At 39.7% G+C, this 25,807-nt stretch overlaps 3 protein-coding genes across 8 annotated transcripts in view; 2 read left to right on the top strand and 1 right to left on the bottom strand.

Annotated features, from left to right (window-relative positions):
- LOC147800167 (guanylate cyclase soluble subunit alpha-2-like) overlaps positions 1-7,703 on the top strand; it is a 41,675-nt gene extending 33,972 nt beyond the window's left edge. Inside the window, exons 6-9 of the mRNA XM_087133688.1 lie at positions 1,595-2,080; positions 3,372-3,515; positions 4,524-4,678; positions 5,752-7,703. Of these exons, the coding sequence (XP_086989814.1) occupies positions 1,595-2,080; positions 3,372-3,515; positions 4,524-4,678; positions 5,752-5,902 (936 nt within the window). The 3' untranslated portion in view covers positions 5,903-7,703. The remainder of the gene's footprint in view (positions 1-1,594; positions 2,081-3,371; positions 3,516-4,523; positions 4,679-5,751) is intronic.
- The window catches only part of aasdhppt (aminoadipate-semialdehyde dehydrogenase-phosphopantetheinyl transferase), a 120,360-nt gene that overhangs the window by 49,411 nt on the left and 45,142 nt on the right, over positions 1-25,807 (bottom strand). For all 5 annotated transcript variants that reach the window (XR_015424540.1, XR_015424541.1, XR_002598766.2 and 2 more), the window contains exon 6: positions 5,594-5,654. The gene's annotated coding sequence lies outside the window, so the exon portion shown is untranslated. The remainder of the gene's footprint in view (positions 1-5,593; positions 5,655-25,807) is intronic.
- gucy1b1 (guanylate cyclase 1 soluble subunit beta 1) overlaps positions 23,752-25,807 on the top strand; it is a 29,870-nt gene continuing 27,814 nt past the window's right edge. The window contains exons 1-2 of one of the 2 annotated variants that reach the window (XM_022243233.2): positions 23,752-24,133; positions 25,248-25,321. In XM_022243233.2, the coding sequence (XP_022098925.1) occupies positions 24,012-24,133; positions 25,248-25,321 (196 nt within the window). In that variant the 5' untranslated portion in view covers positions 23,752-24,011. The remainder of the gene's footprint in view (positions 24,134-25,247; positions 25,322-25,807) is intronic. The other variant, XM_022243234.2, reaches the window with a different exon arrangement.

Below are 25,807 nucleotides of genomic sequence, written 5' to 3'. Positions count from 1 at the left end.
CATACGTTATGAGAACTGTTTTCGGTGATAATAATATTCCCAATACACTGCACACAGTGATCTGAACAATATGCACCACCGTTATCGTCTTTATTTTCAAATGCCATCATTCATTATACCCTACGTGATTGTGGTCAAGTGTTTTCTCGTCACATTATGCACCCACGAGGCATCTTCTAATGCTATGTTATTACCACAAGCATACTTACTTAAAGCAGGTTTTGTGCATTTCTCCTTGACTCTAATTTGTAATATGATCAAAAAGAACAGTGTGATGTAGGCCTATTAGATTTAACCTTTCCACTTCTGAAGTCAGAAAATTGAGACATTAACACCTCTGTGCCATGTCCTAACAAGGTTTTTTTGCACGAGGAATCCATCATTTAAAAAACTGAATTTAGAGGGATAACTCTGAAGACTGTAAAAATAGCCAAATCTGAAGTACTGAATTTTAAAGAAACTTCCTGAAGCCATTTCTGATGACGTGATTGGTTGACAGTTGTGATGGAACTAGGCCAACTGAATTGCTATTTACTCTGCAGAATACTAAAGAGCAAATATTTTCAACTGTCACGTCACCATACACACAAAGAAAAAAGTAGAGATGGCGTGATGTCAGTGGGGTTATATGACATCTGAAGAGTGACTACTTGAATTTGATTTGTCTGTGCAGCCGAAAATATTTAAAGAAGAATTGAAGGAATTTCGAGTGATATGTCCAGGTACGTCGTTTGCGTAGAGCACAGAATGAAGTCCCCCGACGATTCTAAATGCGTCCGGCTGTCTTGTCGCTTCAATCCGCGTTTCAACTTTGACTTCATAGTCATGCGTATGGCTATCATCGAGATGATTCACCCGTTCCAATCTCATCCTTGTTTAAGTTAAATCAGAAAGTTGACTGGACCTTTGCAAACCATCTGTACAGTGTACAATGTACAGAGTGTACATTTTTAACAACGGACAATGCTGTATGCAGTTAATTTAGTATATTCTGTTTATTTACTTGGCGATAATATGGGAAATTATGCCTTTGATAAACTATCCATTTTCGATAAAAGTAAAATACAAATTTACTCCATTTTATATTAAATAGATTTTAATTGCAAAAGAGCTATTATCCTACTACGAACAATAAATTCTTCATAGAACCTACCGTTTTCTACCTACACTGTGCATATTTGAATACCACGCCGTAAGTTCTGGAAATCGTGGACTTTTTTTGGGAAGGTATTCATTTTGAAATCCAAACATTATTAGGACACCAGCAGGCTTTAAACTGCCGGAGGCACGTTCCTTAATTGACTGATCCCGTGAAACCCTGAAACCAATGAGTTGATCTGAACCTAGATGAAAACGGCTCTTAAAGGAAGTTGGGGCACTTTAGATATCTCATGAGAGATATTTATTGGTGCCCGATACTACAGGTTACACCTTCATTAAAAGTACCCTAGAAACTTATATTGATTTTAGCCATATCCATATATTCTGTGCAAACTGGGACGCTCTGGGGGGGGGTGTAGATCTAGTTTACGGAACAATGGCATGGTGGTTGAAAATAGTGACGGCAGTGTTTGCTTGTCCTCTTCCTCCACAGGGGACTACGGTGCGAGGACAGATGATTCACATCCCTGAGAGTGATACCATTTTGTTCCTAGGATCACCCAAGGTGGGCAACCTAGAGGAACTGACAGGGAGGGGATTGTACCTAGCTGATATCCCCATTCATGATGCCACCAGGGACCTGATCCTAGTAGGCGAACAAAACAAGGCCCAGGACGGCCTCAAGAAACGAATGGATAAGCTGAAAGCTCGCATCCTGCAAGCCGGAAATCAGCTGGAGTTGGAGAAGAAGAAGAATGTGGACTTGCTGAATCTAATCTTCCCTGCAGACGTGGCCGAGAAGCTCTGGGCTGGGGAAGTGCTGGCACCAAGTAACATGGACCACGTGACCATGCTCTTCTCTGACATTGTTGGCTTCACAGCCATCTGTTCGAACTGTACGCCCTTCACTGTCATCGGCATGTTGAATAAACTCTACACGCAATTCGACGACTTCTGTGGAATCTTAGACATCTACAAGGTAAAACGGCATGCTCACGGCTAGAAAAATAAATATATCAAACACACTGTGGAAAAAATAGATAACTGATCCTATAAGTTACGATGGTCACTACAAATACTTTCATTTCTTGCACAAACAATATATCTGCGTTCCTAACTATTGATTCGTGTTATATTTATTAAGCAACAGGAAAACCCGCAATGCATTTATATAGGTACTATTACGATACCTAAAACTTGTTACTTTGGAAATGACAGTTCCATCAACTGCTCTCATCTGTCTTCCAAATTTAAAAAAACTTTAACTCGAACTTTCCCTAAATGAAAAAAGATAATTATCTTTGGTCTCACATGAATCTATAAACCAGATCGGTAACCCATAACGTGTGCATTCCCAACGGCGGCACACACTGATAAAAATCACACCCCTGCCAATTCCGGAGCAACCGTGGGGAAGAATGCAGTCACACTGTAGAACAGCAATGTAACCCGGATCACGTACAAAAAAAAAAACAGACTTCATTTATTTGTTAATATTATCCCAGCCAGGAGGGCTGTACCGTAGCTCGATATGATTGACTCTGGATGGGGAAAACCTCATCGCAAATCGTGGTTGGTATAGTATATCGAGGGACACCTGTATCCATTAAGTTGGGCGTCCGATTGGAGCGTGCACATAAAAAGCACGGGAATTTAACGCGGGAAATCTGACGGGGCTAGAGGCTCTGCCATTGATTTTCACTGCACGATGGAAGCTAACTTGCCACCGAATCGTGTTACAACAGCTGTCTTGCCCCAAGCCATTATAAAATACACTGTAAATTCGAATACCCCATCTCCAGTAGATGGACTTCATCTTGATATTCCTACATAGGCTTTTGGCTTTATTCTACTGAAAGTCGCAGGCCTCTTTTATGACATGACCATTACAGCATCAAGTGGAGTGTTACTCTCTCTCTCAATCTCTCATAACATTACAACTTTTAATTCCTATATTTTCAAATGAATTATGTTTTTGTGCGTTTTGTTTCTTTTTTATATTGCAGGTTTTGGACGTAGTTTTAGCAGGATTAGTTTGTTACTCAATGTCCAGTTATATAAAAGCTGCATTAGATTCCATTTCCTTGACGTTTACAACGATTATTCAAAACTGATCAGTAAAATAGTTGAGTAACATGTTAAGTAACGGTGACAAAAAAATTTCAAGTCTTCCTTGCCCCTATACCATGTGGTTTGGACATTGACATTTAATACAAACATTACAAATAAAAAGGGTATTTGATTATCTTTTAACTTCTTTTTGTCATCAGGTTGAAACAATTGGAGACGCATATTGCGTAGCCGGTGGTCTTCACCGGACGTCAAGTACGCATGCTGAGAGAGTATCCAAAATGGCGCTGAAAATGATGGAAGCAGCAAGGACTGTAAAATCACATGACGGCAACCCGCTGAAGGTATTGTCATGATTGTTTAATGTTTGAAAGTACGATTAATTGCTTTCAAACAGAATTTAATAATGTCTTCCTCGCCACATTTTATTAGTGTGACAAGCACACAGAGCTTCAATGTTTAGAAAATTTCACAATAAGGTTTTGCTTCAGAGAAAAAGAGCAACAACCTTATTCACATTCAGCTTTAATTTAGCCTAACTCTGATAACATGCTGACTCTGCAATTGAACGGAAGAGCTGAGCAATCAACGACGCTCAAGATTGAGATTCTAGTCTCTGAACATGCATGTGATAAATCAAGCTGATCGTTCAGGATGATTACATGCCAGGTTCGAGCGTGAAACAAAATCCAAGACGAGATTCAACAACGCACAAGACTTTTATTCCGTCTCTGTCTCCTCGACTACCAAGCATCGTGTAAGTGGCGGAAACACCGCCCCTGCGGGCGACTTCGCTATTTAATTAGCGTATCATCGACAAGAATTACCCGTGAGATCTTTTCCGGTCTCGCGTCATGCTTGATATCTTCAGTTGGCCTCTTGGAATAAAACAGGCTCATCGGTTTCTTGAAGTGTCTCTTGTAGCGGGTCAATAATGTGGACATTACAATGAAATTTGACAACGTTAATTTAGTTTGTTGTTCCTAATTACACGGTAGCATTAACAGACATTAACATATTTGATTGAGTTAACGGTGTGGGATTTCTTCCAAAGGCTCCAGAGAACTTCAACTAATGCCTGATTTTTATCCAAGCAATGACCTAGCCCCAGGGTAATGAGTAATTTCACATAATGATAAGGCATTGCCGTGTGTTTAAGTTAAAAGGATGCATTCAGGGGAAACAACACGTCATGTGTATTTCCAGAATTCAGGAATTTCTTTGAAATCATCCATAATGACGGAAATAGCCAAACTCTCTCTTATCGTGAGGTGTTCAACAGAATTGAATTAGCTTGAAATTAAAGTGAACTTGAGTTTAAGGGACTGTGGGATTTTTCGAATTGTTTTCAGATGAGAATAGGGGTGCACACAGGAGCGATAGTAGCAGGCATCGTAGGTAAACAGATGCCACGCTATTGTCTCTTTGGTAACAACGTCACGCTAGCTAACAAATTCGAGTCTCACAGCGAACCACTAAGAATTAACATCAGTCCAACAACGCACGAGTAAGTAAATCTTCTTAATTATTCAATTATCCCAATTGACATTATGACGAAAATGGATGTTACTTTGCAAAAATGTAGAAATATGTTCACACGTTTGGCAGTCATGCAATTCTTGCTTTGTCTGTACAACTACAAAGCCATACACAAGGCCAAATCAATGTTTTGAGCATGTTCTGCTATTATTATCTCAGGTTAATATGTGAATTTCTATAGACTGTAACCATTGCTATTGGGCCTTAAACTGTTGGGCCACCTACAAACACGTCACATGTTAACCAAAAGATAATAATGTGAATCAGGATGAGTCTTGGAACATCATAAATTACCTTAGCTTTGAAATTAAGATGCCCTCCACTTGGGAAAAAGCTGGAACATTATTTACCTGAAACGGGGAAAGCAGTCTATTCTGCAATCACATTTACCTTGGAGCTGAGCTTTAAATTATCTTTTCTCTTGTTTCAGTAATAGCAGCAAAATCCTGTGGTCCCTATTTTGAAAATTAGCACAAAGGACTCACAGCAGTGAGGAATAAAACATTGTCATGACTTCCAGCGGCAATCGTTTTACTCTGCGCTTTCCTGATCCTTGCGGGTGTTTCTAATCACGCTGATAATGGCTGAGAGGCACGATACAAACCATCCAAGTCTGAGACTCTGACCCCTTTTCCCGCTCGCTGATGATTCCAGTTTGCAACTCTTGGACATTCGCGCGAAAAATTTTCATTCAACAAAGTGTAGAGAGCAGTGAGTAAATTGACCTGCCTGTGGCATGTCTCGGTAACAGGATTAGGACACTACTGGCTCTGTGTATTGCAAATGCTTTGAAACAAATGGTTTCGTGAGATGCACGCCACTCAGTAAATTGGCACGAAATTTTTTTGTTAAAAGAATATTAGGTATTCAACAGAATACTTACGAGTCTTGCTTCTCTCTTTAAGTTCACTTCATGAGTGGCAGGGCAAAATCAAACGGCAGATCTGTTGGCATAAAAATTATCAGAAATACTCTGTTATGTCTTGAGTTTTGAGAAATATTTATGGTATATTTGCGGGAATGTATTTTCTTTTTAATCAGACTTCTTGAAAAGTCCGGAAGGTTCTCTTTTACTCCTCGGCCACGCGAGGCACTTCCATCAGGCTTCCCCGAGAACATCCCCGGTACATGCTACTTCCTTGACGGCTACACGCCTGACCCAGACAACGAGATAGACAACAAACTCTGGTAGAGATATCAACAACAAAACCCCCGTCGTGTTTGTTCTGACTGTGAAGGACAAACTGCAGTACAAACGTGTAGTTGTTGGGTATAGTGGCATTACAGTACTGAATCAATCTTGATTGTTACCAATTATATCACATGACGAACATACAAATCTGACCTCGCTCTTGATATCTTAAGTGCAACAAACACGACCCTTTGTACATAGAACGCAAAACTGGCACTAAATCTGTAGATATACATACAGCCATGTACAATAAACGGCACAGAAATTGCGATTACTGTTTCTGTAAATAGCTTTTCATATTTCAACTCTGACGGAAACATTCGGTGAGAACCAATGACTGGTGAATTATTCATGACAAATGATGAATAATTTAAATTATCTCAAGAAAGGTTTGACCGATGCATTATTCAAAACGACACTGGACGGACAATACTGAAAACAGACAGAAACCCAGACTTAGGTATGAGGCGAGAGTTTTTAAGACAGTTCGGGAACCGTGAAACAGACCAGACATTTTTCGCCGTTAGATTTATTCATAAATGAAATACCATCATGCCAGAAATATGACGAATAAAAACAGGTGCCTGGGACTCATTATGAACCTCCCTGAAAGTGCACTGCCATGGGATAAACAAGTGATCAGGTACGACAAGCACACAATCCAACTTTAAGAACAACTACAATTAGTGCACTTCGCTGAAAAACACACTATTTAAAAGGACAGGGTCTAAAATAAAATAAATACTGAAAAGAGAACAGATGGCGGTACAAATTAATCTAACTTGATAAAAGTTTATCATCTTTGAAAAATATTCTCTCTCGTTACCTGCACGTCCTAATTAGGATGACATAAAAAGGAAAGGCCCAATCCTCAATTAGGTCAGTCCGTCATTGACAAATAAGTCGCGGTTGTCTTGATGAATAGACTGAGTCACGGTCTCCCTGTCATTTCGTTTAGGCCATTTTGATACGGTCTGATTCACGATCTTGATTTCATGTTAACGTCAAGTTTCTGTAACGACTCGAAGTGACGCCCGAGTGATTTGTCTTAATAAAATATACCTCCCCTCACTGAGTTTTATCTTGAAGAAAAATATCATAGGGCACAAGGCACAGCTGGTTGTCATCATTTCCAAAAGAACTGACAGTATTTGACTACAGTCTTTTTCAAAAACCCCAATATGAGTATATGCACACATGAGTTTTTTAAGGCAATGTAGATGTAGGCGACCGTTTACATCAGAGTTAGAAGAAAATGTAGAGAAATGTATACAATGATGAGATACCTGCATCATGACGAAGAGACAGAAATTGATCGACTTAAGAGAAGGGCTCGCACTGACATACTACAAAGAGGTGAATTTCAGATGGACAAAAAATACCGAGGCTGACGGACACACAGGCGAGACGTATTAAAGACAAATGTCAAGGAACACCTGATCAGGCGCAGGGTTATGAACGGACACCTACAACCAAGACAGTATTTATCGTTAGTGTCAATGGGTCTACTGAAACACAACAGGACTTTGCTTGATTGAAACGAGACTTTGGCAAATGGAGGCAACCTACGCTGACCAAACCTTGACAACTACTTATTATGACGGACTTTATTTTGGAAGGAGTTAAGGACAGATATATTTGATCAAGCGAGCACGTAAGACACAACAAAAACGGTAGACGTTTGTGTTTAAATTAACATAAACTTTGCCCTGATAGATGTTCGTGACCCCAAATGGGCGTGATATTCATGGTGTTTCCGTAGGGATGGTCTAGCGGGATAATGACAGCAAATGGCCGTTTGGTAAGACTCTAGAATCTTTCGGAGAACAATACATTCATAATCAATTAATATCCATCTGCTGCCTGGCTAAAAGAGCAGAGTTACACCATTTGTTTCATTGTAACGTATGTAAAAAACACTGCCCGCATGCCGTTGCTCTAATAAATACAGAATAATAGTGACCCCAAAATGGTAGAAATGGTCTCACTATTCTTTGGTAAAGAAACTACCTAGGCTACGAACAATTTTAACGAGCAGGGAAACACATGCGGAACACAGCAGGCGGCTCACATTATCCAACGAAACGACTGCAAAAGAATTGTATACGAGATCTCTTCGGTTTGGCGTGGAGCGGGTCTGTTTACGAGAACTGGTATTATTACTCTGCGTGTAAAAAGTTAAAAGGAAACGGTGCACAGTAGGCATAGATGCGTTATGTTTGTTAGAGTACTTTAGAAGAAAATCGTGAAGAATTGTACGGAGCATGTTGAATGGTTTCTGCTGCTTGTACGGTTGAAAAATTTAATATTTTGAGGGACCAAAACAGCAGGGTATTTGACCGGAGTGACCTAGAAGATTTCGCGTATGAGTTAGATTTCAAATTTAGGTTTTTACGTACTGAGCAACCCTCGCTACCTCCTTATCTATCCAGTGAATTTCAACTGCGGTTTTATCACAAAGGAAAAAGGCTGATCTGAATTTCTCACAGCTTACAATTTTTTGTTGCTAGTGTGTCGGGAATTTTTATAGAGTTACCAGCATATATACGACAATACTCCGTTAAGCGACGGCCTTGGTGCCAAACTTTTACATCATACACAAATCATTCACATCAACACAAAGATCAAGTTTCAAAACTGTACAGTAATGTGATAAGCTAAAAAGGAATGTGCAATTCTATGTTCCAGGGTGGCAATTATACAGTTTTACTGAACAGAAGACCTCTCCCAAGCAAAAAGAGCCGATCGACACTAAGCATTCAATTTCATATATATAGTTCTAAACCAATTTTTCAATTGAAAACACACGTGCTTATAAAAATTGCACAGCTCAGCACTCAGTGAGTCAATGACTTGCTTTCAAATAAAAAAAAAGGTATGTTGGTTTGATGTCGGGTTAAAAATAAGCATCATTAAAAAAATCACTACACCACAACCACAAATATAAACATCCCCCTCCCAAAAAAATAGTTTTCTGCAAACTACCCAGTAACTACTGATAACTTTAAAGGACTACTTTTAAAATTATTGTAAGGCCAATTAAAAATTACCTGAGCCTCTTCTCCTGTTGCCGGCTTTTCGGAGGTCAGTTTTGTTATATCATGTGGAAAAGTAAAGAAATGAAGAGTAAAGACGATAGAAAATATGGCATAGATGTATAAGGATAAGTACAAGCGAAGGCAGCTTATTGACAAATCTTACTTTCAGTGGTTTCAACCGTACTTCATATTGCCAGAGAATGTTATTTAATTGCATTCATTATGCTGGAATGTCTGTTGACTATTACTCAGTGACACATACAATTTAAAGTGTTAGATTGTAGACCTAAGCTACAAAGATGTATATTGTATATAGTTCCTATATATTTGTTAACTGCGGAATATTTGGTGAAACGTACGACAGATACTTTGAAGAGAGGTGGACTTAAAGAGGTAGATATAGCTCGTGTGTTGTACAGAGTGGGAATCTCCGTCAAACGCGGCCGCTGAGAGTATGTTTTCCTGTGTATATTACATCTTCGCCTATGCAAGACAGTAATAATGTTTGACGTGATTTTAATGGAGTGATCTTACACTTAGAGCCAGACCAGCGTTGTGGGACTTGTGGGCTCCACCCATATTGAGCAGTTCTATTATTCCCCCCTTTCGGCTCATTTCAGACAAAGCTTAGAACAAAAGCTTTGATTCATGAATGACAAATTTTGGTTATTTCACGTTCACAATGTAAACTAAAATGTACAGATTTCTACTAGACTGTTACAGAAGTCATTCTAATATTTGCTGGATGGGATGAACACATATTTGACAAGGCGACCCACCTTTAAAAGACATAACAATGACACAGAACTAGGTTAATTTAGTAACTTTATACCAAATGTACATCTTCGTCTTCCCCGTTTACAAATTTGTGAGTTTACAGTTATTTGAATAGGTGGTCCGTAGAGCGATTTCAAAAATTTGTTGCAAATCAGTAGTAGCGGCTTTCTGATGTTTTGAAGTTAGGTACTTTATGAATATCAGACGAGAAGTTTGCAAAACCACCTTCAAAATGTTGATTTAGATCGGCGTTCCAGACAACACGGGTAAACAGGATAATTATGTGCGTGACAATTAAAATTATCTAGCCCCTTCAAAGCTAAGATATGCTTTTTTGAAAACATTCCTAGTCAATGTGAATTCTCTCTATGACTGGATTAGAAAACCTTACATCCAACCTGAATTTACTTTCACCGAAATTACAAAGGATAAGTGACTCTGCCGCTAATATTACGTTGATCCACACTGTGGCAAACTACTGTCTGTGACCCTATAAGTCTTCACTCACTCTGAGTAAAGATCCCTATACTAAAGACACAGTACGGTAAGTCCTGAGATCGACGTTAAAATTCCATGATGCATGGCGATAAGATGACTCTATTGCTGGAATAATGTCTATTCTAATTTTGGCTCTGGCTGAAGGTGCCTGTGCCAATTTGATGGTGATAACTCTGGCTTCTAATTCGATGCATCGATGAACGGATGAAGTACATGTATATGAAAGGTATCCAGCCGATGTAACGTCGGTGATCGGAGAAGTGTCGACCATAATGAATTGTAAAGCAACTAGACTACAGACATTAATCTACCTGTACGTACATTTCTACATCGTTGCATATGTTTGGTAGCTGTCAGAAAGCTTAAGTCTTTAAAAATCGAATATCGTACTATTCCATAACCAAAATAGCGACTACAACTTCGGGTTGATATGCCGTTGAATAGTAACTTCCTATATCTGATAAAAATGTTTCCTGCCACTCTAGGTTTCTGTCTGGACTCGTATGTAGTAATACTCCCCTTTCTTGACTTCACAACCATTATTATGAACTCAAAGACCGTCTCAACTAAATATCTGCCTCATTTTTGTAAATATGCATCAAAATTTATTGAATTGGGTAGATGGCCAAAGTGAGATTTCAATATTACTGGGATCGGTACATTGTGATATAGATTAGTGATTCCTGAAAGTGCGAGTCGCTCTGAGATATCCATGTGTAGTCCTTACACATTTTGAGGGGTTTGAATTAAAAGTGACTCCCTCATAGGAATGATACTGGAACTTGAATTGTAATAAACTTGAAACAAATGCAAAGGTGTTGGTCAGATGTGTGTTGAATTCGTTGACATTTATATTGCCTATCTAAAACTAATCTTTAAATTAATTAACACCTTCATTTTCATTTATTCTGTACACATTAAATATACTTTTATTCTGCAAAAAAGTTCCCGTCACCATCATGGTCTGTCAAATTTGCCATAAATGAATACACCAGTATACGTGTCCCATTGCACAAGATGTTGAGAGCACTCGGTACAGTCACTAAGTAATGCAACGGGGCCGATGAAGCAGATAACGGAGGATCGTTTCATACATTAAAAGCTACTCCAAAGGGTTTGATTACAGACCAGATAAGAAGCCCGAATCGTATGATAGAAATGATAAACCAAATTCATTGTGTACGTGATGTTTGGGAGAAAATGCCCCACGTTTGGTACATAACAGTGCTGACGGTGATTTTTTTACTATTTATGCATTTACTAAGTTGATGCAGGATTCCACGGTTAACAAAGTAACGCTATTACTCTAATGCAGTCAGCATCAAGAAGAACAGAAATACGAATACTTACAGTGTTGTAGCAACAGAGCCGAGACTGATTAAAAGACCAATACTTAGTAAGACTACAAACAGACCGCGTAGATGCTCATCCGAGCACCAACCCTCCCCGTCGTGTGGTGCTCTCGCTTCCCTCCACTTTTTGATTTATCCAGGTTCAAATCCCACCTGATGTGCCCTGGTAGCGCATTAGATATTCATTTTGGTTGCGTGGAGTTTCCTATGAATTAAATTCTCCATTGTCTTTGTCCGGGGAATCCTTCGCTTCACAGAAGTGAGATGGAATTTCCAGTTTTAGTGGCAAGAGTATTTTGCAATTCAATATTCCCCTAGGAAATTTTACCAAGTCTCCAACCCATCCGTGAGGCTACTGATAATCGAGCTAGCAAAACGCCACGGCAGTCAAATAAATAGACTTATTATTGTTTGATCTGAAAGAATCGCTCGATAATACTACCATCGCAAAAGAAAATGTAAATAGATTTTTCAAGAAACATTTACATTTTCTCCGTTAAATGAAAAGGCGTTGGGAACGTCACTGATTTCGGACTCTTTGATCACGACGACGTATAATATTGCAAAACGGAGATCATTCACTAAAAGGAAGTCACACCATTTTAGGTCACACGAGTGACGTAGTAAATTATTAACAACTGTACAGATAATAACCCTCGTTTGTGGAAGTGCGAAGTGGGACTACGTGAAATTTTGACTAGAATTGACACTGAACTAAACCATTGATACTGTTTGGAAGGAAGACGTAGTACATTACGTATCACAACTAGGGTATGTAAACATCAAATTTTATTTGAATAAATGTTCGAGAGGCATAATACATTACACTGAATACATCTATATTGGAGTGATTTTTTTTACAAAACCAAACCTCAGCTATCTTGAAATTTTTAAGATTTGCGTCGTTAAAAAATCGACATTTAATCGAGACGAACGAAATTTCCAGAATTTGAGAACTACCGTTTTTCATAGGCTAGAGATTATAAAATAATTAAAAACTTGTCCCTTCGCATAAACTTGAGAGTTAGAAACCACAGTTGAAAAATTCTCTGGATGTAAATATTCTCGCTGATGGTAATTCTTGACCGATGTTATATCACTGCATTTCATATGCATGAGACTTTTTAAAAAGAATCAACACCAAGGTTAAACAATAATGTAATCTCGATCAAACTGCTGCAGGGAAAGCATTCTTTTTGTCACAGAAAGGTACATAATCTACTGAGATTTTGTAAAGAATGTATTCATGCCGTCGTTCTTTCTCTATTTTCTCATCCCCACTGCGTTATTTTTTGAAGTAGGCACCTATTAATTGAAACATACTCAGATATAGCTCTACCAAAGGGTCGGGGAGCATTTTTAGCTCTCGGCATTTTAGATACGGATTATACCCGGCTGACTAGAAATTGCACGAGACAGATAAAGTGTTTGATACTGAGAAACCAAAATTCTAATCAGAAAAACATTTTAGGGGAAGTACAGACTTAAAGGTAGCGGGCAAATTCTGAGAAAAACTGTATTTGCTCCAGTTCAGCGTATCGCAAAATAAAGACTTACTTCTCATATCTACAGGGGCAAAAAACCTAAGTAAGTGCAGTTTTGCCAATTTCAAATCGGGCGTCGGCCAAACGTTGCAATCAGGTCATACACTGCAGCGAAGATAATTATACACTGAAGTTCCTCACAGACAATGTCCTAGCCTGTTTAGTGAAACTGGGCAGTCATTGGTAAGATTACCCACTGAGGAAATAACTTTTACATCTTTATGGAATTTGATTCTGTGAATTACGTCATCAATTTTTACATAAATGAAAGGAAATGAAAAGCACTATCATCTCGCTACTAGCCGGTGAAGTCAAATTGGAACCATTTCGAGCACAGTAAGTCCAAATATTGCTTTTCAATTCATGCAACAGACATTTTCTCTCCATCGTCATTTGGACCAAAAGGGTACCTGGCGAGTATGCACGCACACCACTTAAAAACACAACAGTGTACAAAATATGAACAGCCTTGGTCATTTGAATCCAGTAATGAAATTATTCATATGCGCACCGGTAGCCCCTCTTCATACACACTAACAGTTTTGTTTGTTAGAAACCAAATGTTCATATCTAAACACTACTTCGATCTCTCCACTTGTGTCTTCCAAAGCACTATTTCAAAATGTGCATAATACTCAAGTTCGTCAAATTATTTCATTGTCAAAATATGTCAAAATTATTGATTCGAGAGAATAGCATGGGGAAGTCGGGACTGAAGGCCGGTTTTGATTTAACGAGCAGGAGTATTTTCTATCTGAGGGAGCATCTTGATTTATATTGAAGAGGTTGAAATGACGAAGAACGAAGGAGAACGAGCAGACACAGCGAGGCTTCGCCCAATAATCACGCGCCTTGAAGGACTCTTCGCAGCTAATGAAGCTGAACCCTTGAAAATTAGAGTGCTCGAAGTTGGTCCCCAAGACTGGAATGAAACATGCATTGTCTCCATAATCATCATCACGCGGGGCCAGTTCAAGAGTAGCTTTTGCTGCTGGAATTCCAACATCATGTAACAGTTAGACGACACTCTTTCTTGGGACTTGGGATCAGCTACGATGGCACTCAGCCAAAGACGTCACATGCTTGACACTATTTCATCCTACAACTTAGAAGATAGGAGTCAGCATACATTTTGAACATCATTTACGCCCCTTTGATTTCCCTTGCACGGGAGGGAAACACTTTTTAATTCGTTGGCATTCTGTCGGATTAATTTCATAAAAACCCCTCAACAAGCAGTACGTCGTTATACAAGTCCCAAGGATGCCAAACAATTTCTTTAAACATAATGCTTTACACTGCGTAATTTCACAAGCAAGTCGCTGATACACGGAGCTATTTCTTGCCAGTCAAGATAATGCAAAATTTGAAATGAATAGCGACAGGCCGTGGAAAACTAACGTGAAATTCGAAATACATCGAGAATTTCGCAAAATTTAAAGTCGATTGTAGTCTGGTATGTCTGATCTCTAGTAGGTGTTCAGACATGTCGTGTTTATTGTGAGCTTGGATTACTGAACCTGACTGAATGAATTGGGAGATATTATGAAGAAAAACAAATTACTCAACGAAGTATCACTTGGGGACTCATACAACCAGCAAAAGTACGCCCAAATTGAGGTCTATGACCGGCCATAAAATCTAATAATGTATATACGCGCACAGGCCGATCAAAATCTAGCCTTATGTCGTTACTAATTTGCAAGTTATCAAATTTCAATCGAAGACTTTTATACTCTGATCTTATTTGGAGAGTAATATGAGAGGGAACAATTTTCTTGGAAAATTACTTGTCTGTCTTCCAAGCGGTTAACGTAGACATAACAGGAGACAAAATACATTTAACATGCCATGTAACATGAACGCCAAGACTTAAGTACAGTTTCTACAGCAGCCAAAACAATTTACAAGACCAAACATGAGGAATTGGCAATGGTCGAAATGATGAAAAACACAATACCAAATATATCAATTACTGTGTACGTGAATGAAAATAAACCAGCAACTAAAGAAAAACTGGAGATGGTTTAAGTTGGTGCTCAAACAGGCTTCAAATAAAGCACATATTTCAGGCTATATTTTCTGAAATCATAGGCTTCCTGTTATACTGGTTTAAAAAGCAAACACAAGCTCTGCATGAGATGGAAGGAGAATATTCTGGTCATGTTCGACAGAATATATGACAAGTTAATGCACAGACTTGCGGAATCGTGTCATGACGGATGTTATTTTGAGGAGTAATTCGTGTGAGGCGAGATGATGCTGCAAGAATACCAATGGCTCCTTTGACATTGTGTTTGAATTGTTAAACAAGAGAGCCTTCGATTTAGTACCTATGTCGAAGTTGTTTCTCAATTTCTACTACTTCGATCTTCACAAATGGTTAAGGATTTACTAGCAAATCCAACACATCGTCCAATTTTATGGCCCAAGTCCTCAAATGTTATCCCACTCTCTTAAATACTGAATATTTTCATGTATTAGCCTAAATAATAGGTATCGGTCCTACTTAACCTCTCACTTGGCAACACGTCCTTCGGACTATTGCTTTAGACAGCCTCTTATTTAGTTGATTCTCTTAAACTAAAAATCAAATGCACTGCATAACAGTTTCCAATGTATACTTCTTGGGCTTTTGGATCCTATCCCTTCATGGTCACGACAAAATTATTGAAGAATAAAAATCAGATATGAGGCTGTAGCTCGTTCCCTATTATGACCTTGAATGTGAACATTAAAGATGGGAAGACAACGCAATCTTGCACTCCTTCAAAAGTAAGGCCTTTCAAACTCATGGAGATTTCTAAGAAACAGGGTGGAAGGTTCAAGTACATTCCCCGTTTGCTCGTATTGTTCATGTCTTGCTTACGATGTTGTCAGGCCTTCCATATCGCCATGCTTGTTAGCAAACCCCGAGAAAGACAGTTTACCCTGACATACCAATGCAAGAGGCACTCTTGTCTCAATTTTCTTCCAGCCCGTTATAGGAAGGCGTGCAGCAAGCACCTGCTTCAAGACGACAACATAGCATCCTGGCCAGCTTCAACATGTCAGTGGTGGAGCCCAAATCAGGCCGAAAATCTTTTATTTATACCCACTTACATGTTTTTCAAATAGTGCAAGCACACAGCAGTTGCTGGAGCTATCAAGTCCCCTATCAGGGAGACCCTTGTGTGGAGAGTGAGTCAACAGAGAGAGGAAGATGGGGTCTTTCATGCTCCTTAGTGGAATGTTTACGACCCACGATAAAATGATTCTGCATTTATCTAATATTTCATCGGGGGTACGGCATCTGTCTCACTCGGTGTTGAAAGACGGAAGGCACTTGGTGACTGCTTGTTTACGGACCGGTGGAATGCCGTCAGGAAAAACCAACGGAATTTCTGCAGTTTTATAAATGAGCGTTGCTGTGTAAATTGACACAATATAAAGCAATCAACCATTCTTTATGTACGATCATGGTACGGTGCAAGGCAATAAAAACGTACCAATGAAACTATAATCATTCTTTATCAGAAGTGAGAAGTCTTTCCGCCCAACCTCGTGCGACTCATGTGAATCATTTTCCGCAAATGAAACCTCGTGAGGGAGTAACAAAAGCCTGGTGATCTCTTTCTTGAAAGAAACTGTCCATCATAACGAATAATGTCTGACAGAAAGAGCAGGACCGATGTAAGTTATCCACTCGCAACGTCAGTCGGTGGCATCATCCACCTTCTTATTCTCTGCCAGTTAGGTGTTATGGGTTCCCACTGCAGCCAACCATTCATAATGATTATCTATCACCGGTGGATTCCTAAACCGAAGACGACATAGTCACGCTCGAGAATAGACTGTGATTAACTTTCCTACGTTGCGAAACGGAGGCCAAGGCTGGGAGTCCGAGTCAGCTCTACGTGTGTGCACCGGGAAGGGAACACGCAAAAAACGGCTTGGTTGGCAATGAGGCGTGCTGCCGTAGCATGAAATCATTGCCCGCGATGCAACTTATGGGTAAAGCACATCTTACTGGTAACAGAGGGAGGCACAGCTATGAAACTTATTTTAGGTTATAACCAGACATGAGAAACACATCAAGGCGGTCATCAACGATACAAGGTAATATTCAGTTGGTGCAATTTCCTTCCAAATTCAAAGGCAGATTGAATTACCAATCATTTTTGTCGCAGATAGGTGACTATATAATTCAACATTAGACATTTCAACTACTAAAGAGTTAAAAAACTATTTTCCAAGAGTTGCAGCCTCCCACAGGTCAATTTCTTTCTTTCAAAAATAAATAACACTCATTTTGATCCAGTGGCAACATTAGCCATCGAAATTTCAGCGGTTAAATTGAATGGTGGTTATGCTTTAAATATGGCCCTTCAATATCCAGCCATCAAGACTATACAGGTGGATAATCTAAATTCTTAATTACTGATTCTTCAAGGAACACGACACAAAAGGCAGTCAAGAAAAATGTTTTGTATAATATCTGTATAATAATGAATTTTATAATTATGTATCTTAATATTTAATGAGAATGTTACCTTAAACTCTCCAAGAGGTAACGGTCATTTTTTGTGGGTTTAGAATGAATACCTGCACACTTTACCAATTACCAACGTCACTGTTGACCTTAACAAATGTGCACCATCCACTTCATGATCTCCACCAAAAAAGTACCAAACGAAAAGGTCATGATATCGGGGGGGGGGGGGAGGAAAGTTCAGGAAGTAGAGACAAGGTGTGAAGGAGGCATCGAGTCAGCAGCTCAGCCTGGAGGTCTAGGCAGCTTGACGTGGCGTGAGCGTAATGCCCAATGATCCAAATGCCTGGGTTCAGCCTCAACAAGCTTTCATGCTCTACATGTCAGTTTGGACGGGTCTCCCCTGACTGCGCGCAGAAGATCAGCCGATAATGAATGCCACTATTGATTGGTGGAATATAACGGTTCGGTAGCTTGATGGACGGAGTGGATGAGATAAACAGGCCTCCTCGATAATGTTTGCGGTGGATGCAAAAGTTTAAAAGCTGAGAGTGAAGTAGCGTTAAAAGGCGCTTGGTGTACTAAAAGATGAACGTACTTGGTATATAACTACGCATCCAGTTGCTATTAAAAATTGAAAAGCAACTAAAACGCCTTGTAACAATGAAGTGTTTTGGGATTCAAGAGGAAAAATTTTAACTGACAGCCTACATTATATCAAAGAAGGGGAATCAGTGATAGCTTTGAAAACCAGACAAAACATGGTGCGACGGCGTGGGGTACCGGTATATATTGCCACAATGCTGTACTGCACACCACTGGATGTTAAAGTCATCATGATCCTTTCTATTCCTCAACTTATACCCCTCTTTGTTAAACTGCACACATTGGTACCCAAACTTCAAGCACAGGTAAGTTTCTGTCGCCTACAGATCTTATTCTTGTACTAAACTATGCAAAGCTACAGGCGACAGGATATCACCTGTAAGTGACAGGTTTGTCCTCCAGCTATATGGCGGTATCTGCGAATTCGTTGTTGCTAAGAGCAGCCTCCTCAAAACAGTCGTGCAAAATATATCAAGATTGTTAAAAATAAAAACACAAAGTAACGCCAACTCCTCTAACCACCTCACCCTAATCACCGATTTTAATTATTAATAACAGGAAATTCTGGAATTTAAAAGTGTACTATTGCAGAAGATATCTAAGGAGGCGATATTCTTCAGTGCCCACGAAATATCTGACCAGTCTAGCAACTAATGCAACCAATTTAACCAGTACATTTATACCTAAAAAGGGATGTAACTTTCAGGTGGAGTAAAAAGCTACAATAAATTAAGTATTGTGTACAAATACGTCATCAATCCACTTCCCAAAAGGCAACCTGTCAGCCATTTACCACCGTAAATTTCAACCGAACACCCCGTATGTCCATGTCGAGAAACGTGTAGAAAATCGTCAGAATTGAAGACAGCAACATGACCGACATTCACCGGCATGATTGGGTTCATTGTGACGTTATTAACACAAACACCCGCAAAGCAATCCTTGGAATATCTCTATCGGAAAAACTGTGTTGATGAAGTCAAATCGATGGAAAGACCGAGTTGTAATTACCATGGAGCAAGTTCCAAGTATCTGGTTTGGAGGGCCTTTCGACCCTTGCATTGTCCGGCTGCACCTGGCTGCCGCTAACGGTGACAGGCTATTGACTACTACTGTCTTCCCCGCGCGCGGGAAAACAAGTCGAACTTTCAATGGCACGTTTATTTTGGCCACTTAGCTCCGGGTTATGTGAACACGCCTGAAGGTATTGCTGTAAAATGATTGTCAAGTTTTCTGAAAGGTATTTTTCTTTATAGTTACACATTTCTAGCAGCTCTTGAAAATAACTGTGGAAGCTTTCACCTGGCTAGTCACCTTCAGTGCAAACACGAACAGTCACTACAATCCAGTAACTTCCTTAGTGTCCTTTCTCTATGGTTTAACAATGAAAAATCTAAAAGCAAGACATTTCTGTGATTAAAGGTAGCCGCTTCACCTGGGAATGGTGCCCCTAGATATGGGGTAGTCCAGGTCACCTTACTCCCGTTGATGCAATGTAATGAGCGCTCAGTACATGTGTTCTAACGTGTCAGATCTAGTGATTAAAAGCCGCTTGTTGAGAAACGTCAAGGGGGACACCTCGATCAAGTTTCATTTGGTCGAAACGTGGCTCCAACATCAATTTTGTGCAGTGTGCACTCATCGGTTTTCTTCCCATTTCTATTAGCACTGTTGTAGACGGGTCCAGAATAAGTCCCTGTGAGTCCCTCAAGCCAATTCCCAAGCTATTCAAATGAACTGTGGCAAAAGCATTGTTTTGTCATTGGTCACCCTGTTACTTTAGATAGACCTCGAAAAGCAACTCGTGAATGGACTTGTGATGGACTTGACTACAACACCGACGTATAGCGAGTTCGTTAGCAAGTCTGGGGCGGTACAACTGCAATTAAATCAAAGTTCAATGCTTCTAGTTTTTATTCCAGAAACTTATATGAAGTAACCAATTCACAAAGTGCAATAATTACCGTCACATCGCGTCGGTGTCTGAATTTACCTGACAACGTTGAGTGCGTGTTTGTACTTGTACAATATACGTGATATTATAAGCACTACTTAAAGGTACTATACTATCAGCCAGAAGGGAAAGCTTTTCACAAATACTCATCAACACAACAGCCTGGTCAACAATTCTGTGGCGTTTTTCCGTATTAAAAGCCATGAGTGCAAGGTTGTTGTTAAGTATTGAAACCAACGAGAGAACCCACTTACGTTACACAAATATTGAGAGGTATAACAGTCGAAGCCGGGGGTCCTCCCGATTCGTCGATGATCTCAGCTATGGTTGCTATCCCCAACAATCTTTCAAAGGTTTAGCGTGCCATCACATACTAGATCATGTTTCAAAAGTATCTGTTTTATTTCTAAGCAAGACATGACATTTGCTCTGCTCTATACAATTTGGTCTCCTTTGAAAGCTACCCAGAGATGGATTGTCAGCTATTTCGGCTGCTTTCCTTCGGTCCCATGTTCGCGTTTTCCACATGCCAGGAGCATACCTCATCTCTACCAGAACAGTCGGGGCTGACGTACAAGAAACCAATGCCAAGAAACAAAATTACCTTAATATCTGTGAGTGAAATCCTCATTCTGTATGTTGATCATTAGGCGGCCAATATTCCATAATTATCCTCACTGAAAACTTAATCACTAGTCGTATCATTTTTAACAGGTCTCATTATAACACGTCGTTGAGCACAAAATTCAAAGATTTTCATACGACTCCCTTGAGAAAACAATGGGTGTCTAATTTTATTCACTACGACTGCAAAAGAAAAAAAAATAAAAAAATAAAAAATTTGCGCACATTTTTGTTGTCTTCTAAGGACGTTCTTGTCAACTGAAATGTGCATGCATGCATGCATGAAACTTCGGCTCAACACTGATTCACATGAAAAACATATCTAGCATGGTTGGCTATTTTCAAATTAAGCGTCATCAGTTCAGAAACTGGAACTACTTACGACCCTCTGCTTCGTTCATTTCAACTCACGTCAATATGTATTATGTAAGAGTGTCATGTTGCACTTTCTTCCAACATTCTTAAACTTTCATAGCACTAAAATTGCAAAACGTAATGATGAAATACGGGCGATTCACGACAGTGAGCCCCCAAGAGTTTGCAACCCGTTGACCAGTCACAATGCGCGAAATATTACGTCGACCTTTTCCAAATGCGCATTGGATCAACAGATTTCTCTGATTGGGTGAACCACTGCAAACTCTTAGAGGCGCACTACCGGTACTATGGAACGCCCATATTAACCAGAGCTACAAGATTTAAAAATTTACTGATAAATTCACCCCAAGAGAGACACGCACTTCAAACTATTCAATAACATAAAGGCATTATGTACTCGACGTTTAAGTATTCATTTAGGTTAATAATTAAGTCTGATGACTAATGAAAATGTCACAAGTATAACCACGAAGTGCTTCATCGCATTAAGGCTGTGCAACAATCGTGGGAAATAATATCACACCGCCCTAGCAGAGGAAACATTTCCCCATGCAAAAGATAAAGCAGCGGGACAACAAACATTTCCACCTGCCCTATTAGCACTGCTGGAGGCAAGACTTCCTCAGATTTTCCTTCTCACGACTATTCCTCAGCAAGGTTTCTTTTTCCCATCTTTTAAAATCCGAAGCCACACGATGAGAGCACCAAAATACCCACGGCACGACCATAAATAATCCGACCTGTTTATTTATACACGCAACTCTATCGTCCACGACACTATATATAATCGGTAGTTCCTCCATTTTTAATACTGCCGGCTGCTCAGAACACCAGCTCTGGAAATTACTAAGACTGTCATCTAAGATTGAATTTGGTAACTATAATGCATCGTTAAAACATAAAATCACACAATAAGTGTTTTAAGAAATAGCTATAAGATGACATTGCCAAATAAAATACACTTCAAAATGACAAAGACATCTACGAACTCTTGGCCAACTGTTTCATTCGTAAAAACATGTCGGTTACTTGTCCATGACAAGCACTAAAAGTGCTAAAATTAATCATTGGTTAACTGACCGAAACATTTCGGCCACCAAAAAGAAAACGGAACACATGATGTTTACTTGCTGGGAAAGGGACATGTCATGCACGTTCAAAAACCCGGTGAGTAGGAGGAATTTGTGAGGGCTTTAGCTAACGGACTCAGACTAGCTAGATGACCATAGAGATATACGATTTGGATACGTCCGCAGGGCGGAGGATTTCCTTCCTCCCCTGCAACAAGGTTTTAGTCCTACGCGATGGAGTTCCAACCAAAATATGCAGACATTGCTATCTGCTGAATGTATCCCCAGAGAAAATACATGTCCAAACGAGCTATAGGCACTGAGGCAGTAAACTCCCACCAGCACATACACGCTAAGTGTGTGATGATATTTCTCTATCCTATAGTTTGCCATGAGCCGATAATTACAGTCAGCACGTCCAACTATACCTTGGTTCCCATTTTCAACACGTGAACGGTTATCATTAATTACAAGAAAAAAAGGAAAAAGAGCGGTTTTCCACAATTATTAACGGAGACGCTACGGACCCTTAACGATATTTCAAAAGACGCATCGGTTCTTTGTAAGCAAAATGAAGAGAAGAAAATTAATTGAAGTTAGAATTAATGATGATAAAATTAGATTTCAAGTAAAAAGTAACTAGGCCCTATGTCCCCTTAACCTATTCCTTTACATTTCATCTCTATCATAGACAAATTTAAATTAATATTCAAAGGTTTCCTAATGGCCTCGGGAAAAGCTTAAAAGCTGAGTATAGCCTTTATTTTCAGCGATTTCATATTTTTTACATTTTAAAATAATGAGGAACTGCATGCCTGAAGCATCCCCCAAATCACAAGCTTTCCTACTCCTCCTTTTTGTTGTGAGGCACATGATCTGAGGATCTGCGTATCTCATCTAGCGCCCGACGACTAAAATTCTTGGCGTTGACCGCATCCATCTTGTCATCGAAGGATGGCATTCGTTTATTATTGTATAAGGACAGCATCTCAAAGGATGTCTCAAAAGGACGAAAAGACCATTACCAAGGACGACTGAGTGGGGTATTGCTCACGTACGTACAAAAAAACACATCATTAAATTCTTGCCATTTTATATCCACAGCTGGAGACGATTTTGATAGGCCCTAATGTAATGGAAATTTTTACGCGTGAACAATTCACTACCTTTGTTTCTTTTTTTAATATTTTATTTCTTTAATTATTTTTTAGTTAAACAATGTGCAAGATCTTATCTTGCAGAGTGGAGGTACTTCCCATCAGTATTATGAGAAGAGTCCACTCGCTTTTTGCCCTTTTCATACTGTGATGTGCTGTGTTAGGCCTTCCTGTCTCGTAATTCCATCTTACGGGACAGGCCCGCTTGCCTTACTCATGCGCGTGTTTGGAACTGTAAGTCCTTTGAAGTGTAAGGTGATGCCACGAATCCCGTTCGTTCGCTATTTTGCAGGCAACATCAAAAGAATGGCGAATCGCTGCACAGTGCGTAATAAGAGAAAGCCACCCTAGTCGAGCCGGCAGAGGGAGCCCTTGCTTTTTGTAACATCACCGCCGACGCGGAGGCTTGCAGTGCACGCGCACAGGGAAAAGGCAGCAAATTACTCCATCCCTTGCTCACTGACACGCGTAATATAGGATCCGTCGCCCTCCCATCTAGGCTAGGATTCTTGGTAAGGGAAACAAGCGTCTAAAGCACAATTCTGTGGACACCAGTCCCCAATCTGAAATCTGACCGGCCGCCGATTCCATAGGTCCCGGTTTTCCTACGACTACACGGTGTGCCCGATGACCAAACCGCATGCTGTGTACCAAATCCTATGTGGATCAGAGAAGAGTAAACTGTCAGCCGTTCGTATTGATCACGTACACAAAGGACAGGTGTAAGGTTGAAAGAGTGGTACTACCAAAGCCGAAATCATGGTAAGTTTCAGAATTCCATTTCTGCCAAATTTCACTTTGTGTGTCGGTTGTAAACCATAATAAATATTGTTTAGATTGGTAGAGTTGCAGAATTAAACCACGAATTGTGGAAGTTAAGTTGAATATCATTCCAGACAATTCATGTGAATCGGAGGGGTATTATAATTTGGTGTTGATATGCAGCAAGAGAGTGCTCTTCAACTTTTGCATGAAAGTGCACAACTTCACCTAAACCAACGGCTCCAGCACGTGCCGGTGCCATTGATACGCCATCTTTCCCGTGCTCTGAAAATGCACTTCATACACCGTCCGTCCTGGTGCAGTGTGCAAGACTGAAAACATTAATAGCTTTCAGCTGCTACAAAACCGATGGTAAATCTTCTCTCCTCGACCCAGCTCTTTGGGTCGAATGCATGCGTGGTCGAATACCATTACTAAAGTAATTCTAAATCTATTTCATAATTCGAAGGTACGAATTAGTTAAGATCATTCCAAATCAATAAAGCCCGCGCACAAGGCGAACAAAGCGAGGTGCGTTCCAAGGTATAAGTATTTTTAGAGTACCCCTAAGATTTACGTGCCTGCCTGTTTTAAATTTCACGACATTTCTGTTTCCCCTCGAGAACTACATAGAGAAAATATTTCATTTCAATCAGATACTTTAAAAAGGAATCCTGCAAAGGAACTGAAAACCGAAAAGGCACTTGTGCACAATATTCTGGCATTTTGTTTTGTAATGACATTAGATGCTTTTCAAGTACAGGGTTTATTGCTCGATAATCCGAATTCAAAACCTCTGAACCATTTCATGAGAAATGTATGCTTTTCACTTGTATGCAGTTACATGTCTCAAAATGTCAGAAGTCTGTTTACGACTTCAAACTTGATCAAAATTTCAATGGTAATCTTAACTGATGATCATGCATTTTTTACAAAGAATAATGAATATTCAGTCAAGATATGGCATGAACCAAACACAAACCTACTGTAAATTATGGCATCAAATGGTGAAAACCTACTTTCGCTCTCTCCAGTATTGTACCATGACAAATACGAAATATTTTTTGTTCGATACCGAATGCCTTTTTTGGTATATTTTCTTTCCTATGTGCAGTATGGCTTCGTCAATCATGCCTTGGAGCTGCTTGTGCTGCGCAAGTTTGGCCAGGAACAGTGGGAGGCGATTAAGTAAGTCCCCTTTAGTCGCTCCTATTACATTTTTTCCTAGTCATACCAGTCCGAGGGCTCCTGGTGTTCCATAGTGCAGTGACATTCTAACCAAATCCCACAGCCAGCCGCTGGGATTTCACTCAAGCTATCTTTATGCTAATTTTATATTTTTGGAAGGCATAAATTCACACGTACTGCGCTAGCTCAGCCATCGCTCTAACACATACACTACATACCTGTAAATTATTCACCAGTATACGACGACCGAATTTCTGACTTCAAAATTTCAAACAAGACGGGATGGCAGATAATGGGGTATAAGCAGTAGCGAAGGTAGAGTAATTTGGGGCCAGTATTCTTACAAGTATCCCCTTTATAAAATGTACCGTCCTTAAAACTGTCCTCGATTTTAGGTGGAAAGGGTGGGAAAATTTATGTTTAAACCTCCCTGGTGTGGTAAAAATTCAAACATGGCTTCGTTGAAGTACAGAAGAGTGATTAACG

The sequence above is a fragment of the Acanthaster planci genome, linkage group LG02 (assembly GCF_054643075.1).
Source record: "Acanthaster planci isolate LZ-2023a linkage group LG02, COTS_SCS, whole genome shotgun sequence".
NCBI classification, from domain to species: domain Eukaryota; kingdom Metazoa; phylum Echinodermata; class Asteroidea; order Valvatida; family Acanthasteridae; genus Acanthaster; species Acanthaster planci.
Note: the sequence above shows the minus strand (reverse complement) of the source record. Positions and strands in the feature narration are given on the sequence as shown.